The following is a 16,892-nucleotide window of genomic DNA, read 5'->3' as shown; positions in this document are numbered from 1 at the left end:
TAAAATACTTCCTGAAAACATTGTCGGTGAACACAATCCACCGTGTCATTCGCCGTTGCCAGCTAAAACTCTATAGGTCAAAAAAGAAGCCATATCTAAACATGACCCAGAAGCGCAGGCGTTTTCTCTGGGCCAAGGATCATTTAAAATGGACTTTGGCAAAGTGGAAAACTGTTCTGTGGTCAGACGAATCAAAATTTGAAGATCTTTTTGGAAAACTGGGACGCCATTTCATCCGGACTAAAGAGGACAAGGACATCCCAAGTTGTTATTAGTGCTCATTTCAGAAACCTGCATCTCTGATGGTTTGGGGTTGCATGAGTGCGTGTGGCATGGGCAGCTTACACATCTGGAAAGGCACAATCAATGCTGAAAGGTTTATCCAAGTTTTAGAGCAACATATGCTCCCATTCAGACGTCGTCTCTTTCAGGGAAGACCTTGCATTTTCCAACATGACAATGCCAGACCACATACTGCATCAATTACAATGTCAAGACTGCATAGAAGGATCTGAGTACTGAAATGGCCAGCCTGCAGTCCAGATCTGTCACCCACAGAAAAATTTGTCACATCATAAAGAGGAAGATGCGACAAAGAAGACCTAAGACAGTTGAGCAACTAGAATCCTGTTTTAGACAAGAATAGGTCAACATTCCTATTCCTAAACATTGGTCCTCCTCCAGCTGTTCCTTATATGTACATTTAACTTTTCTGGCCTCTTATTGCTACCTGTCCCAACTTTTTTTGGAATGTGTAGCTCTCATGAAATCCAAAATGAGCCAAAATTTGGCATGACATCTCAAAATATCTCACTTTCTACATTTGATATTTTATGTTTTAAGTTTATGAGATTTGTAAATTGTTCCATTCCTTTTTTACTCACAATTTCTACAGTGTCCCAACTATTTCTGATTTGGGGTTGTAGTATCAATATCACTTGACATCACTACTGCATTCATTTTATGAATTTCATGATATTGACCAAAGCAAACTCACAATACAATGCAGATATAGCCCACTTCTTCATTTTATCTCGTTAGAATTTACTCATTGAAGGTCACTTGTGCTGTCAGATTTAATATAAAGTGTGTCATGTTTCATGATCCCTATGCGTGTGATGGCAAATAAGCCCAAATCTTGTTGAGGATCACTGAAGGGTCTGATATGAGTGCGTACAAACTTTCCCTTCTGTAATAGAGAGCAGAGAGCAGAGCTGCAACAGACAATGAGAACATGAGCGAGACAGATGAGTGCTGTGACTCCTGATCTGGCACAACTCGTGTTTTCAGAGGCTGAGTGACTCGATCCCACTGTGTCAGGATGGCCTGCCGTGCACCTTCCCATTGGCCTGGTCCACACAGCCGAAACTGGTATGGGGTGCAGGGCCCAAACAGCACTTTATAACCCAATCTAGGGTCTGTCAGGAGCAACTTGAGGATGGGAGGATTAACACCCACTTCTTTAGCAAGTTCATCCATGTACGGGATGTAGTCCACCTGGATGGTATGCCTCTGTGCGGCCACATACCTGTATGAGATTATGATTAATGAACTGTAATATACTGTAGGTTATAATGCATTGTTTCTCAGTGTTAATGTATTATCTGCTCATGTGAGGTGTAAACTGTGTAGCACCTTCGAGCCATTGCCTCCTCCTTTGCTTTAATGTCCTTCAGCATTGCATTCATTGAAGGCAGCTTGCAGAGTCCTAAATGAACACATCACAGTTTGTTACATACAAGCACAGTGTGGTGTCAAGATCATATATTCTGATAAAACTGAAAAGATCAGTTTCATTTAATTGCTTATTTTAAGGAATAATATCTAATAAAATTTATTTTTCCTTAATATTTTGCACACAACTTGTTTTTCTTAAATAAGATGACACATGAGGTTATGGGACAAGTTTTTGGAAATAATTTATCCATTCTTTTGAAATCAGATGCATCTCGGCGAAAGCAGTGGGTCATCTAGGGATTTTTCGCATAGTACAATATGATAAATACATTCAGACTCTTAGTTGCCATTCAGTTTTTTGCATCATATAGGAAGTTAATACCTTTAAAAACACGTGTGGCCCAGCGTGCTTGCATCTCAGAGATTGGCGTAATGGCTCCCAGAGGCTGAATCAGACCAATCACAGCTAAAGTTGGGCGCTCCAGATTTGGTGGATACATATATTTGTACAGGGACACCTTGTTTTTTGAAACAGGTATGATGTGTGAAGACAGGAAGGGGAAGGAGAAAGTGTAGCCCGTGCAAAACACCACAAGATCGATGTCGTCCTCAATAGTGCCATCCTCAAACACCACACCTGAGCCACAAAACTCTCGCACGTTCGGCTTGACCGACACGGTACCAGAGAGAATACGGTTTGGTAAATCATCATTAACCGTGGGATGTTGGCTGAAAAGTCTGTGGGAAAATAAAAGACTCCATTACAATATGTAATGTGATCATGGTGATCTAACTTGTCTTTCAGACGTGCATGAAGTGTACATCTGTGTTATATTACTTTATATAGACATATAAAAGGTACAATTTAAACAACCTTAACATAAATATTAAACATGAGGTTTTAAAAATAATGCCAGTAAACATATACATTTTTATAGTTTTTTTGGTGACCACCCTGCACCTATTCTCAGTAGCAACCTATTTTCATTGATCACAGCATGATTGTTTGAAATTACAAAACTGTATGATTATCATAAAAAGCAAATGATGAAATTTCATCTTGTTGCTCCAGTGTGTGCAGGTACCTGTGAGAAGGCTGCAGTCCGTAGATCTTGTGGTTGAATCTTTGATTGAGTTGTTTCTCTCTCCTACTGATGAAAAATCCAGACAGCGATCTATAAAGCCACATTATCCCTCTGTCTCTTAACATATCTGCAGGAAAACCATTGTATCCAACACGATTTAGTATCCAAGAACCCTTTCGGGTACTCAAATAAACCTGGAAATTAAAGTAAAGAAATTAGACATGAAAAATATTTGTAATTATGTAATGCATCTATAATAGCAGAATTATTTAGAATATAATTTATTACAAGAATGTAAGATGCAATACTGGGGGACATTAACCCTTGCAATATTACTGATGTTTATAATCCTGATTATTTGTATACAAGAAGAGATTTATCACCCGTTTGGCTATTCTGCTCAGCTCCACAGCAATATCTCCACCAGAGTTCCCAATGCCAATCACAACGACCCTTTTCCCTCGCCATTCTTCAGGGGTTTTGTATTCACGACTGTGGAAGAATTTCCCCTTAAATGTGTCTATTCCTAAAAACAGGATTTGAAGTAATGAAGAAGCCAGAGTAATATGAAAACAATTATTACAAAGTGTTTCATGATGCCATTTTTGTCAGAATTTTCCATAAACACACACAGTTTCTGATAATCTCATGTTAATCTTAAGTACATATAGTATTGCATCGTTTATATCTCAGAAAAGTCTTTAGTTTTATCAGATTTATAAAAGACAGATCAGCTGTACTTAATTAAGTAAAAGTGTATTCTAGGTTTTTCGTTTTAGGGCAAACAGATCTTTAACACTCTATCACCCATCACTACAAGTTCAAGTGTTTGTTCTATTTCTGCCAAATCTGTTTTGTTAATGTTTTGCCCCGTTGTGGGTTTTTGGTTACGGTTTAAATAAAAGTCTTTTGTTCATCTGCACCTGGGTTCTGTGTCCTAAATACCTGACACAATGTGCAGTATAGTGCTTAAAACTTTATTTTATTTTATTAATATTACTGCATATTTACTTATTATTCACTCAAATATTAATAGCACATCTAGCACCAACAGTAATCATAAAAATCCAGGACTAATTATTAACCCGTGAAGTATAAACAGTGTCAATTTAAACCCATGCGGCACTACATTTACACGTTTAAGACCCCTGGCCTTTGACAAAACACTGTTGCACTTTGCTCACAGTATTGTGTTTGTATTATTACCCAGTGCTGTACCTGGGAAGTCCTGTAGAGGGAGATGTGGGTGACAGTGGTGACCGGTGCAGACCATCACAGCATCAAACACCTGCTTTTCCCTCCTTCCATCCTTTGACTCTGTCTCTACATCCCACTGTCCAGTGTGAGGAAAGTCTGGCCTTGGTGTGACATGAAGGACTTTTGTCTAAGAAACACAAAGAAATGATATCCCATAAACTCTCACAAACAGTACTATTTTAACAGCAGGCCTCACCTGGAAACGAATGTGCCGAGTAAGTTGAAAGCGCTCAGTATACATGCGGAAGTAATCCATGACAAGAGAGTTGTGCATGTAGTTTGGGAAGTGGGCAGGGATGGGAAAATCACTGTAGCACATTATCTCCTTTGAGGTGTTGATGATCAAAGATTGGTAAATGCTGGCCCGTTCTGGATCCGGATTTTCCTAAGATGGAAAGACAAGATGAAACAGGGTCAGCAACCAGATGATTTACAGCTCCACCAGTGTCTTTGTCATAAGTTTGAAATGAAAAAATTCTGAAAACTATACTCATCCATTAGACAGACATGTTAAACTTTCTTACCTTAAATCTCCAGAGTCCTCCAATGTCATCACTGCTCTCAAAACACACCGGCTCCAGACCTTCATCCAGGCAACATTTAATGCAGGCCAGCCCTGAGGTTCCTCCTCCAATGATAGCAACACGCTTAGCCATCCTCATTCAGAACCTTCAGACATCAGACATATAAACAAACAATATTTTAAATGAAAGAACAGACCCTGTCCTTTTAAACAAACAAAACATTTAATCCTTTCTTCTTTGTTCTATTTTATCATCTCTCAAATATGGGTAGGTTTCTTCCAAAATACCTAATTTTATACAAAAAGCTGAGATAACTGCAATAAATGCATAATGACTTTTATTAGATATCAGATACAAAGATCAAAACAAACACAGATTATTGCCACTTTTGGATCCATATATGTGGTGTTTTAAATATTTTTTTTATTTGCTTCTCAAATTTAAATTTATGAAAGTGACATAATGAGCATCCTGGTGAAAAAGTAGTATGCCAAGTATATTACGTTTTGGTATACTTTATCATACTTTCAGCTAATAACTAGTATTAAGTATATTTTAGTTGTGATTAAATTGTAGTAAAGCACCATTTGAAGTGTATTTAGTGTACTTCTATGTGCTAAAGTATTTCAACTTCAAGTATACTCAGTACACTTTAAGTATGACAAAAAAGTGAATAGTTGGATTAGTGAAATACCTTTTTTTAATTGGCAACATCCCCATAATAATTCTTTCTCCAAATTAAAGTTTTCAAATTAATGAAAGTGGTTTAAAACAGACTCAAAAACAATTCATTTTAAACATTTTTATTCAAAGCATTCATGGTGTACAGTATTGCTTTAAAAAGGAGCAATTACTCATTGAAGAATGATGTCAAGACGATTCGGTTTTTCAACGTCTTTCTCCGCGAAAATCAACTTTAGTCTGACAGGTCTGAAAAAAGAGACAAGAAGCTAAATGAACAAGTGTTTCATTTTTAGACTGCATTTATTTAAGACTGACAACTTATTGTATTAAAGGGATAGTTCACCCAAAAATGAAAATTCTCTCATAATTTTTGTAAACAAACCAGTTATGAGCCCTATTCACTTCCATAGTATTATTTTTTCCTACTATGGAAGTGAATGGGTCTCATAAAGGATTCAGTTACAACGTTCTTCCAAATATCTTCCTTTGTGTTCATCAGAACAAAGAAATGTACACAGTTTTGTAACAACGTGAGCGTGAGATGACCTTTAAATCTAGTTTACTGGCTATATTTTACCTAAACTAAGGCTTGACTAGAGTGTCATCAGCTTTTCATTAAAATGACTTACTATCTGTTGCAAACTCCTCCTTACATACTTATCTGCAAATACTCCTAAGTAAAGCATTAATTGTATTAAATTAAAGGTAAAAATGCAGAATTATTAATAATAATCCATTAAAGTAAAAGCACACAGAACACAACTTCTAAACAGTCAACAAGTAGTTAATTTTTCACTAACGTTACATTATAGAGATATATGAATATAAACAGAGTTTGTGATGCTACCATAAACAATATAATGATATAAGTTGACATGCTAACGTTAACTGTGCTATCTTGCAACATCCAAAACATTAGCTAACTTATCTTATCACTAATAGCGAGTTAAACAGCATTAGTATTGAGATCATATGCAAAAGACGATAGTCTACTGAAATAATGAAGTGTATTGTCAAACGTAAATCAAATATATGCATTTTTAAATATTTTAACTTACCGTACCTAAATACTGAAAATCTGCCAACCTTGGTGATGGTGAATACGTGACGTGATCGTGACGTCAGGTCACACGTCAGATGCATGGTTAAAATCTAAATATTTTTCAACAGTATCTGTCTGCGTCCTGCAAGACGGAGGCGTCAGTTGTAGTGGGCGTGTCTTGTAGTAGGAAGAGGCGTGTCTTGTACTTTTCTAAATCGCGGTCCACCACGCGAGATCTTCCTCGAAGTCAGAAGCACATCAACAACGAAATGTTGAACTTTTAATGGTAAATTTCGTTTTTTAATGCAGATTCATTCAGTTTTGTGTAATTAGAGAGGCTATTAAAACGGTGTCGGTACATTGTGCATATTTATGCATAAAACGTATGGGTGGAGTGTTTTTGCACTGGGATTCTGCTGGTTAATTAAAAGCAATACATTAATTTATTAATTCCTTGTATTAATAAAATCTATATATTTATTCTTCCAGGGATTAATAATAAGTGAAAGTGGCATTTCCAATCAGATATTTAAATCCACAAAAGAAAATGACACTAAGCCAGGGGTACTATTATAATTAACAATAAATTAAAGAAGTGCCTTATGAGTCTATTTATCATCTTGTTCTTTGTATATCTACAAATCAAACCGGTATGAGATACAAACACAGCACACAGTCAATTGTACATTATAAACATGCATAAACATCATAAGCTTACATACTACACAGTGTTTACACACACACATGTAAACATTGCAAATTAATTATTGTAAATCAATGCGTTACAACAACCTCCTTCCCTATGTCCCCGTTTTAATAATAATAAACACCTTTAACAAACAGACAGCAGATTAATAATTCATTTTTATTTAAGACGTTTCTCATTTAACACATTTCTCATTGAACACATTCATTTAAGACGTTTCTCATGTAATACATTTCTCATTGAACACATTCATTTAAGATGGTTTAACAAGCCACAATGGACTTTAATCGTTGTATTTTCAATTTTTTGAAAAAACAATTCCATGTCCTCAAAATACTCAAAATTAAAAACGAACGGATCCATAATTTTATGCTTTTCATCAGCATTAAAGGTGTCACCATTAAAAATGAAATTCTCCAGTGACTCTACAGCCTCGCTGTCTTCCATGCCAAGGAAGCGTGGCACCTGGACCTCACCTTTGAAGAGGTTCTGTTCCTTCAGCTGTGTTACCAAATTGCTCGCTTCCTGCATGTCTTCAATATTCTGCATGAGGTAAAAAACAATGAATTAAAATAAATATTACTGATGATAGAAACAAGACAAGAAAAATCTCACTAACAGGAGGATAGTTATGAGAAAGCCTTCACATGTCATCTATTCATTGGCATTAATTTGTGACCATTTTGCATTTATAATAACATTTACCAGTTGGCCACACCACCACCTTTCATACTAAATATTGCTTCTCCATAACAGTAATTTTTGTACTAAACTTCAATTATTCTGGAAGATCTATGTGTCATACCAACAAAGAAATAGGCTGACTAAAATCAGAAGTGGAACATCACGGTCATGACTACATTTTTGCAGAGAACATTCAGAATTGGGTCAACATTCTGTTTACAATAACTAGATCTAAAGTTTGACAAAATTCACTGTATGTCCTTTTATACCATTACTAATCCTTTGTGCTATTTGCCAGTCTTAAATAGTAAAATATGTTACCATTGTTTTCACTGGTGGTGGTGGCTCCTCTTCTTCCTCCACTCTCAAAGCCTGAAACAGACAACACAAACTTGTTTGCATTTTGTGATGCTTTTGCAGTAGAAAACTTATTTGATGATAAAGAAAAGTGACCTTGGGGCCATAAACCAAAGTCACAGGAAGCATCTGTCCTTGCTCTTCCACGCTCAAGGCCTGATAGAATACAAAGGACGAGTTACAACAGGTATTTTTATGTTTATTGTGAATTGTACTTTGTACAATAGTTTCAGATTCAAGGGAATACAATACAGAAGAGGGGACGAATATACAAAGTATGGAGGGGGGCTTACTGAGGATGGGCAGAGCTGTTGTGGCAGGGGTGGGGGGGTAAGTGTACTGTGTATATTGTGAGGGTGGCCTTACTTAGCCTGATATGACCATCTGCTTTCACTACGTATGTGGTGGAATGAAATTAAAGTCGAGCGGAGCCACTAGGCGGCGCGGCCTAGCTAGGTCTTGATGTTCTATGTGCAAAACTTAGTATAGTGTGTTGAAACTATTTTAATTCTATTCCTGGTATCATTTCTGGTTAATGGACCCATGTTGCAGCAGGCAGTTAAGTCAGTTTTTCCAGGAAGTAGCAAAGTAAGCGCAGGTGTAACTAATAAAAGCCAATAATTTTGTGTTCACAATGTTTATTTTTTCATCTAGCCAATGTACAAGCAACCATCATCTGTGTTTACGACCAAGCATTCTATGAAAGGCAAACCCATTACCTCAATCTCCTTTAACTTGCACTTCCTCAGATGCATAACAGGCTGCCGATGACCTTTTAGGAGATCCATGGACTTATTGGTCCAATGTGCAAAATGCTTGTCGTGGCTAAATGAGGTAGTGGAGGGAAATAAGAGTGAAATACAAATATTATTAGAAATGCAATAACCTGAAGCATAAATCCTGCTATTAAGTGTTAAATCATGTGAGAATCTGTAAATGCCCTAATGTTAAATAAGTACTTGTCTAGTTGGAAGTTCTCCATCAACATGATACACCACCACCTCCTAAGGGCCATACCCTTATTGGAAAATAGGTGCATACTGTTAATTACAAATGTTCCAAAGTTCATGGTGAATTTGTGAGAAGGAAATCACACTATCTGAGAACCTAGGCTAGACTTTATAATATCATGCATGTTGCATGCATGTTGTGTAGAGTTGTAAAACGCAATCCTTTGTTCATTAACACTAACAATACAGTGACTGTAAAGAGTAGAACAATATTCAATATCATATGACCTTAAACATGACATAAGTTATATATTATAAAGTCTAGCCTAGGTTCTCAGATACTGTGACCCCCTGCTCACAACGTCACTGAATTGACCATTAACTATTCACCTGAACAGTTAATTATCGCTATAATCCTTGACCAACAAAACATAGACAACACATTTTCTGTGTTATTATGTTCGGTTCAGGAGATATGATGCAAAATACATAATTCGGTTATGGCGACGTTAAAATAGTTCGTTAAGAATGTTAAACAGTAGCACAAACACAAGATAAACAAAACAGCTTGTAAAAACAAAACATTCATTCTTGTTAATCCACTTCTTTCGTACTTACCGACATCATCTTAACTTCCTCGCGTGATGCGTGATCTAGAAAATTTAACGCGAAAGAGGGAGCTCTCTTCTTCTTCTTCTTCTTCTTCGAGCTTATTGGCGGCTCGCATTCTTGAAAGAGCATTACCGCCATCTACTGTGGGTAATGGATCGGGAAGATCTCGCGTGGTGGACCGTGATTTAAAAAAGTACAAGACACGCCTCCTAATACAAGACACGCCTACTACAACTGACGCCTCCGTCTTGCAGGACGCAGACAGACACGACTCATATTTTTTCTCTGAAACGTTTATACTTTTTAAGTTGATTAAAGTGTTCAATACTTAGTTGAAATCATCACCACTCAAAAACCTAAACAGTAAACACTCATATCCACTTTTTAGTAGGGACTATCACATGCTTGACTGTAGTGAAATTAAAGTGTACCTTATTTTTTATTTAGTACATTACAGATGTATACATTTATAATATAAAATGTAACTACTGCTCTCTGGTAAGTTTTAGGTATGTGTTATTTCTTCCTAAAAATAAAAGACATTTAATTAACTTCAAATAAAGAATATTAGATCATGTATTTTAGAAATATGCTTTAAATGCATTGTCATAATGATAACTTTAAGCATACAGATAAATTATATTTTAAAATAAAGATCAAATTAAAGATCAAATCAGTATAACCTGCTTTAAAAATGCACAGAACCTTAAGTATATTTTTCTAAATGATAGTATGTTTAATATTTAATTTTTTTATTGTAAAATGTACAAATATACTAGTCAACATTGAAGTGGATCAAAAAAGTTCATCAAAGTTGTCCTAAAGAGAACAAGCACAGAATGTTGAACTTGAGAATGATAGATAGCCTATCATGTCTGCATGAGTCCTTGCACATCTTCCTCTCTCTCCTTCTGTGTGTGTTAAGTCTTTCTTTTACATCTGTATTATGCATTTTTGAGGTATTTCATACCTATCTACATGTTTTCCTGTTTGTTTGTTTTACCAAACGCCACAATAAATCCAGAATTAAATTCACTACAACAATCATAGCAACTGATGCATCAACTTTGTGTCAAAGTAAATGCCACATTCCCAGTGGTGGATGACGTTGGAATACAATACACTCTAAAAAAAATGGTGCTAAATAGCACTAAAATTGGTCCACTGGCTAGTAATCATGGGGAACCATTTTTAGTGCTAAACATCAAGTATTGTGCTGTTGAACCATAAGTGGTTCTATAGTCATGCTTTAGCACCACTTTTGGTTCTACAGAGGTGCTATATAGCTGATTTGTAGTGCTAAATGCTTTCCCTATAATAGGCTTTATGCCCAGCTGCACTACTTCCTGAACTTCAGCCAGCTCCTTGTTTCCTGTCTTCCATTATTGGACAAACTGATTAATCCAGGTGTGCCTGACCTCAGTAGTCACAACAACAATAATCAGACACACCTGGATTAATCGGTTTGTACAATAATGGCCGACAGGAAACAAGGAGCTGGCTGAAGTTCAGGAAGTAGTGCAGCTGGGCATAAAGCCTATTGTGAGGGGGATCTTTTAGTACTATTTAGCACTAAGTGTATGCAAAAATTTTAATCGAACAGATTATAAAATGTACTAAAAATAACAGGTACTGATTGATTATTTTGCAGTTCTGTAAGATACATTAAAAAAAGGCCAAAATTTTAAATGCAACATTTTTTGATAAAAATGTTAGAGCAATGCATGGTTTTGTAGATGGTGGTATCAAAAGACAATTTTCACCTAAATTCATCCATATATAAAAAACAATGTTTTCATTTTTAAGAACTTGTCCCACCAACTTTAAAATATAAGCAATAAGCTACAAATACGCATACCGTATGTCTCGTGATAACAGAGGCTACTCTGTTTTACATTCAACAACAGGTTTACACATTTACATTACATGTCATAAGGTCACTTAACATACTGTTAACAAATTTGTTATAAAAAAAGCATTTCCAATCAATTATGCAGTTACATTTGTGTCAAAAAATATTTTCTTTATACCTTACCTAAATGAGTATGGTAGCTGAATACCAGCAAGTGAGACTCAAAGAATCATTTCACTGGGTTAAAAAAGGGTTGGAAACAGCAGTCAATGCTTAACCAGTGAAGGAGTACTGCGAAATATGTAGCCTTTAAACTCATTGCTACTGATAAAAATGCCTACAAAGCATACGATTACAGGCTCACACGCTAACAACAGCAGAAATAATTTTTAAAGATTATGCTGGACTTGGTACTGAGATAAAGTACAATCTACAACTTTAAAATATACAATTAACTGGTGAATTAAAACAATGTCTGTACAATTAAAAGATCATTATTGAATTAAAACTATTTTTTTGTTTTTGTTTTCAGATTTTATAGTAGTATGTCATGTTTCATGATCCCTATGCATGTGATGGTACATAAGCCCAAATCTTGTTGAGGATCACTGAAGGGTCTGATATGAGTGCGTACAAACTTTCCCTTCTGTAATAGAGAGCAGAGAGCAGAGCTGCAACAGACAATGAGAACATGAGCGAGACAGATGAGTGCTGTGACTCCTGATCTGGCACAACTCGTGTTTTCAGAGGCTGAGTGACTCGATCCCACTGCGTCAGGATGGCCTGCCCTGCACCTTCCCACCGGCCTGGTCCACACAACCGAAACTGGTATGGGGTGCCAGGCCCAAACAGCACTTTATAACCCAATCTTGGGTCTGTCAGGAGCAACTTCAGGATGGGAGGATTAACACCCACTTCTTTAGCAAGTTCATCCATGTATGGGATGTAGTCCACTTGGATGGTATGCCTCTGTGCGGCCACATACCTGTATGAGATTATGATTAATTAAGCAATGACTGTAATATACTGTAGGTTATAATGCATTGTTTCTCTGTGTTAATGTATTATCTGCTCATGTGAGGTGTAAACTGTGTAGCACCTTCGAGCCATTGCCTCCTCCTTTGCTTTAATGTCCTTCAGCATTCCATTCATTGAAGGCAGCTTGCAGAGCCCTAAATGAACACATCATAGTTTGTTACATACAAGCACAATATCATGTCATGTTCATTTATTCTGATAATTATAAAAATTATCAGTTTCATTTTAGATATGTTCATAGGGGAATTGCTTATAAAATGTATGTTTTCCTTAATTGTTTGCATACAACTCTTAGTTCTTGTTATTCTTAAATAATTCAATTCAATTCAATTCAATTTTATTTATATAGCGCTTTTCACAAAAGTCAATTGTTTCAAAGCAGCTTTACATAAATAGAAGCAGTGAAAAGCACAGAAAAACGACAGATAGCACAACAAAATACATGATAGCATGAGCAGTTAAATTTGCTGCGGCTATGACTCAATATTATAAGTGCACGTATTACTAAAGCAACGTCTAGAAGAGGAAGCTAAGTACAGCCCAAAAAGACTGCCTCCCCGGGGTGAAAAACCCCCTAGGAGAAAAAAAATATATAAAAAAATAAGATGACACATGAGGTTATGGGACAAGTTTTTGGACATAATTTATCCATTGTTTTGAAATCAGATGCATCTCAGCGAAAGGGATTTTTCGCATAGTACAATATGATGAATACATATTCAGACTTTTAGTTGCCATTCTGTTTTTTGCACCATATAGGAAGTAAATACCTTTAAAAACACGTGTGGCCCAGCGCGCTTGCATCTCAGAGATTGGCATAATGGCTCCCAGAGGCTGAATCAGACCAATCACAGCTAACGTTGGGTGCTCCAGATTTGGTGGATACATATATTTGTACAGGGACACCTTGTTTTTTGAAACAGGTATGATGTGTGAAGACAGGAAGGGGAATGAGAAAGTGTAGCCCGTGCAAAACACCACCAGATCGATGTCATCCTCGATAGTGCCATCCTCAAACACCACACCTGAGCCACAAAACTCTCGCACGTTCGGCTTGACCGACACGGTACCAGAGAGAATACGGTTTGGTAAATCATCATTAGCCATGGGATGTTGGCTGAAAAGTCTGGGGGAAAATAAAAGACCCCATTATTACAAGATGTAATGTGATTAGTGATCTACTTGTCGAATTTAAATGACCTTAACATAAATAATAAACATGAGTTTTCAAAAATAATGACAGTAAATATCTCAACTAAATTGGTTTTTGGTGACCATCCTGCATTCAAAACAGCACCTATTCTCAGTTATCTCCAGTGATCACGGCATGCACCACTTTAGTGGTGTCCCAAGAACATCAGAGATTGAGAGACCTTGCTCTGGTATAGCAAGTACCTTCTGCAGGAGAAAACCCAGCCTGATCTCACCAGAATTTGTATGTATTTCATGATTTGAATACAAAACCTTACGATTATCATAAAAAGCCAATTAAATTTCGTCTTGTTGTTCCAGTGTGTGCAGGTACCTGTGGGAAGGCTGCAGTCCGTAGATCTTGTGGTTGAATCTTTGATTGAGTTGTTTCTCTCTCCTACTGATGAAAAATCCAGACAGTGATCTATAAAGCCACCAATACGCTCTGCCTCCTAACATATCTGCAGGAAAACCATTGTATCCTACACGATTTAGTATCCAAGAACCCTTTCGGGTACTCAAATAAACCTGGAAATTAAGGTAAAGAAATGAGACATTAGGCAATATGGTTTGTATCTATGTTATTATTATTTATAATTATTTATTATGTAAAATGCAAAAGGATATATTAATCGAGTACTGAATTGGGGGAGATTAACCCTTGCATTATTACTGATGTTTATAGTCGTGATTATTTGTATACAAGAAGTGATGTATCACCTGTTTGGCCATTCTGCTCAGCTCCACAGCAATATCTCCACCAGAGTTCCCAATGCCAATCACAACAACCTTTTTCCCTCGCCATTCTTCAGGGGTTTTGTAGTCACGACTGTGGAAGAATTTCCCCTTAAATGTGTCTATTCCTAAAACAGGATTTGAAACGAAGCTAAAATAATACAGAAATGACTTGAAATACAACAGAGTATATAATTATGCAAAACAATTATTACAAGAAAAAATAAAATAAAGGTGCTTTACAATGCCATACAGTAATCATTTTGGCTAAATGGTGTCATAAGAACCTTTAACATCGGAAGGATGAAAATGACTGAATGGTTCTTTGAAAAACCAAAAATGGGTTTTCTATGGCATTGCTGAAAGAACCTTTTAAGCACCTTTATTTTTAAGAATGTATAAACTAACAGTAAAAAATAGATCAACAGCACCAAAGTTTTGCAAAAATAAAAGCAGAAGCTAACTTTTTTGCAGTGTAGTGTTAGAATATGAATGAAAACCATCAGAAATTCAAACATCGTTGTTTGCATGATAACTGCATATTTATTTCTCATGCACTGAAACATTTAAAATGTAATAGTACTACAGTGTGAAATCATGATATCCAGGATTAATTATTAACCCATTGTGAAGTATGACCAGTGTCAATTTAAACCCAGCACTACATTTACACGTTTAAGACCCCTGGCGTTTGACAATACACTGTTGCACTTTGCTCACAGTAGACTGTGTTTGCATTATAATTACTCAGTGCTGTACCTGGGAAGTCCTGTAGAGGGAGATGTGGGTGACAGTGGTGACCGGTGCAGACCATCACAGCATCAAACACCTGCTTCTCCCTCCTTCCATCCTTTGACTCTATCTCTACATCCCACTGTCCAGTGTGAGGGAAGTCTGGCCTTGGTGTGACATGAAGGACTTTTGTCTAAGAAACACAAAGAAATGAAATTGTGAAATCCCCTAAAACTCTCACATACCATTATAACGGCAGGCCTGACCTGGAAATGAATGTGCGGTGAAAGCTGGAAGTGCTCAGTATACATGCGGAAGTAATCCATGATAAAAGAGTGGTGCATGTAGTTTGGGAAGTGGGCAGGGATGGGAAAATCACTGTAGCACATCATCTCCTTAGAGGTGTTGATGATCAAAGATTGGTAAATGCTGGCCCGTTCTGGATCTGGATTTTCCTAAGATGGAATAACAGGAAGGAACAGGATCAGCACAGTGATGATTAACAGCTCCACCAGCTGATCTGCAAATATTGTTGGGTCTTTTATTATAAAATGCTTTTTCCCATTTATTATTCCCCTATTACTCATCCATTATACAGACATGTAAGACTTTCTTACCTTAAATCTCCAGAGTCCTCCAATGTCATCACTGCTCTCAAAACACACCGGCTCCAGACCTTCATCCAGGCAACATTTAATGCAGGCCAGCCCTGAGGTTCCTCCTCCAATGATAGCAACACGCTTAGCCATCCTCATTCAGAACCTTCGACAGATGTAGAGGTAGAATTAAGCTTGAATTTTTTCTTGCCTTTGTCGTTTTAATATTGCTTTTGTGCAATAATGAAAGTGTTCAACTATGTTTTCCAGAGATGGAGCTAGTTTAACATGCACAATCACATGATTTTTTTAACCCAACACTCTCTTTAAATACAGTTTACACTTAACTCTTTACCCGCTAGCATTTTTTTAAAAGCATTACTTCACTTTCATAAAACATTTTTCCTGATAATTTACACCCCCATGTCATCCAAGATGTTTATGACTTTCTTTGTTCAGTCGAGAAGGAATACATTTTTTAAGGATTTTTCTAATTTTAAAAGACTTTATTGGACCCCAACACTTTCAATGCAGTTTAAAATTGCAGTTTCGAACGATCCCAAACGAGGCATAAGGGTCTTATCTAGGGAAACAATTGTCATTTCTGGCAAGAAAAATAAAAATATGCACTTTTAAACCACAATTTCTCGTCTTCCACCAGCCGTGTGACGCGCCAGCGCGATTTAAAACAAAAAACAAAACTGGCTGATATAATTGCATTTTTTTTACAGGTCTTTTGTTAGAAATCAGATACAGAACAAAGATCAAAACAAGCACAGAGTATTTATTGCTTTTGGATCCGTATATGCATAGCCGAAATATGGATTGCTGCAAAAACTATTTTTTAAGGGTTAACTCTTAACTAACAAGTTAACTCTAATGCAGGCCAGCCCTGAGGTTCCTCCTCCAATGATAGCAACACGCTTAGCCATCCTTATTCACAACTTTTAGACATTAGATAACTCATCAATGGGGGGTAAAGAGTTAAGGTATTTGAGGTCATGATGACCACAGAATTTAGAGCAATTGCACAAAAACTATAAATATTTAATAGAAATTATATAATTTTTTCATTTGCTTTTGAACTTTACATTTATAAAGTGAAAGTGATGTGACCACCCTGGTGACCTTGTATGTAATCTACTCAGGCAAATAGTTCAATTCGCTTTT

The 16,892-nt window shown here is 36.6% G+C and overlaps 2 protein-coding genes across 2 annotated transcripts; both read right to left on the bottom strand.

Moving 5' to 3' along the window:
- Nucleotides 1-914: 914 nt before the first annotated feature.
- Nucleotides 915-5,671, bottom strand: LOC135739079 (flavin-containing monooxygenase 5-like). The gene is made up of 9 exons (XM_065257347.2): nt 5,398-5,671; nt 4,544-4,688; nt 4,216-4,404; nt 3,981-4,146; nt 3,146-3,288; nt 2,763-2,956; nt 2,060-2,415; nt 1,636-1,708; nt 915-1,528 (listed from the first exon to the last, which is right to left on the bottom strand). The coding sequence occupies exons 2-9, from the start codon at nt 4,679-4,681 to the stop codon at nt 1,108-1,110; spliced, it is 1,680 nt and encodes a 559-aa protein (XP_065113419.1). The 5' UTR covers nt 4,682-4,688; nt 5,398-5,671; the 3' UTR covers nt 915-1,107.
- A 5,392-nt stretch (nt 5,672-11,063) lies between these two features.
- Nucleotides 11,064-15,881, bottom strand: LOC135739078 (flavin-containing monooxygenase 5-like). Its single transcript, XM_065257346.2, has 8 exons — nt 15,744-15,881; nt 15,393-15,581; nt 15,154-15,319; nt 14,380-14,522; nt 13,994-14,187; nt 13,239-13,594; nt 12,530-12,602; nt 11,064-12,415 (listed from the first exon to the last, which is right to left on the bottom strand). The coding sequence occupies exons 1-8, from the start codon at nt 15,879-15,881 to the stop codon at nt 11,995-11,997; spliced, it is 1,680 nt and encodes a 559-aa protein (XP_065113418.1). The 3' UTR covers nt 11,064-11,994.
- Nucleotides 15,882-16,892: the final 1,011 nt, after the last annotated feature.

This window comes from Paramisgurnus dabryanus, chromosome 12 (genome assembly GCF_030506205.2).
Source record: "Paramisgurnus dabryanus chromosome 12, PD_genome_1.1, whole genome shotgun sequence".
Classification (NCBI taxonomy): Eukaryota; Metazoa; Chordata; class Actinopteri; order Cypriniformes; family Cobitidae; genus Paramisgurnus; species Paramisgurnus dabryanus.
This window is presented reverse-complemented; position numbering and strand designations above follow the sequence as displayed.

What these genes read in the sequence shown, in the direction of transcription:
- LOC135739078 (XM_065257346.2), bottom strand. Translation starts at nt 15,881, where the DNA reads ATGAGGATGGCTAAGCGTGTTGCTATCATTGGAGGAGGAACCTCAGGG. An exon ending in GGCCACACGTGTTTTTAAAG is followed by an intron (nt 12,603 to 13,238) that starts GTATTTACTTCC and finishes GTGTTCATTTAG; the next exon opens with GGCTCTGCAAGCTGCCTTCA. An exon ending in GAGGAGGCAATGGCTCGAAG is followed by an intron (nt 12,416 to 12,529) that starts GTGCTACACAGT and finishes AATCTCATACAG; the next exon opens with GTATGTGGCCGCACAGAGGC.
- LOC135739079 (XM_065257347.2), bottom strand. Translation starts at nt 4,681, where the DNA reads ATGAGGATGGCTAAGCGTGTTGCTATCATTGGAGGAGGAACCTCAGGG. An exon ending in TGAGCAGAATAGCCAAACGG is followed by an intron (nt 2,957 to 3,145) that starts GTGATAAATCTC and finishes TTTAATTTCCAG; the next exon opens with GTTTATTTGAGTACCCGAAA. An exon ending in GGCCACACGTGTTTTTAAAG is followed by an intron (nt 1,709 to 2,059) that starts GTATTAACTTCC and finishes GTGTTCATTTAG; the next exon opens with GACTCTGCAAGCTGCCTTCA.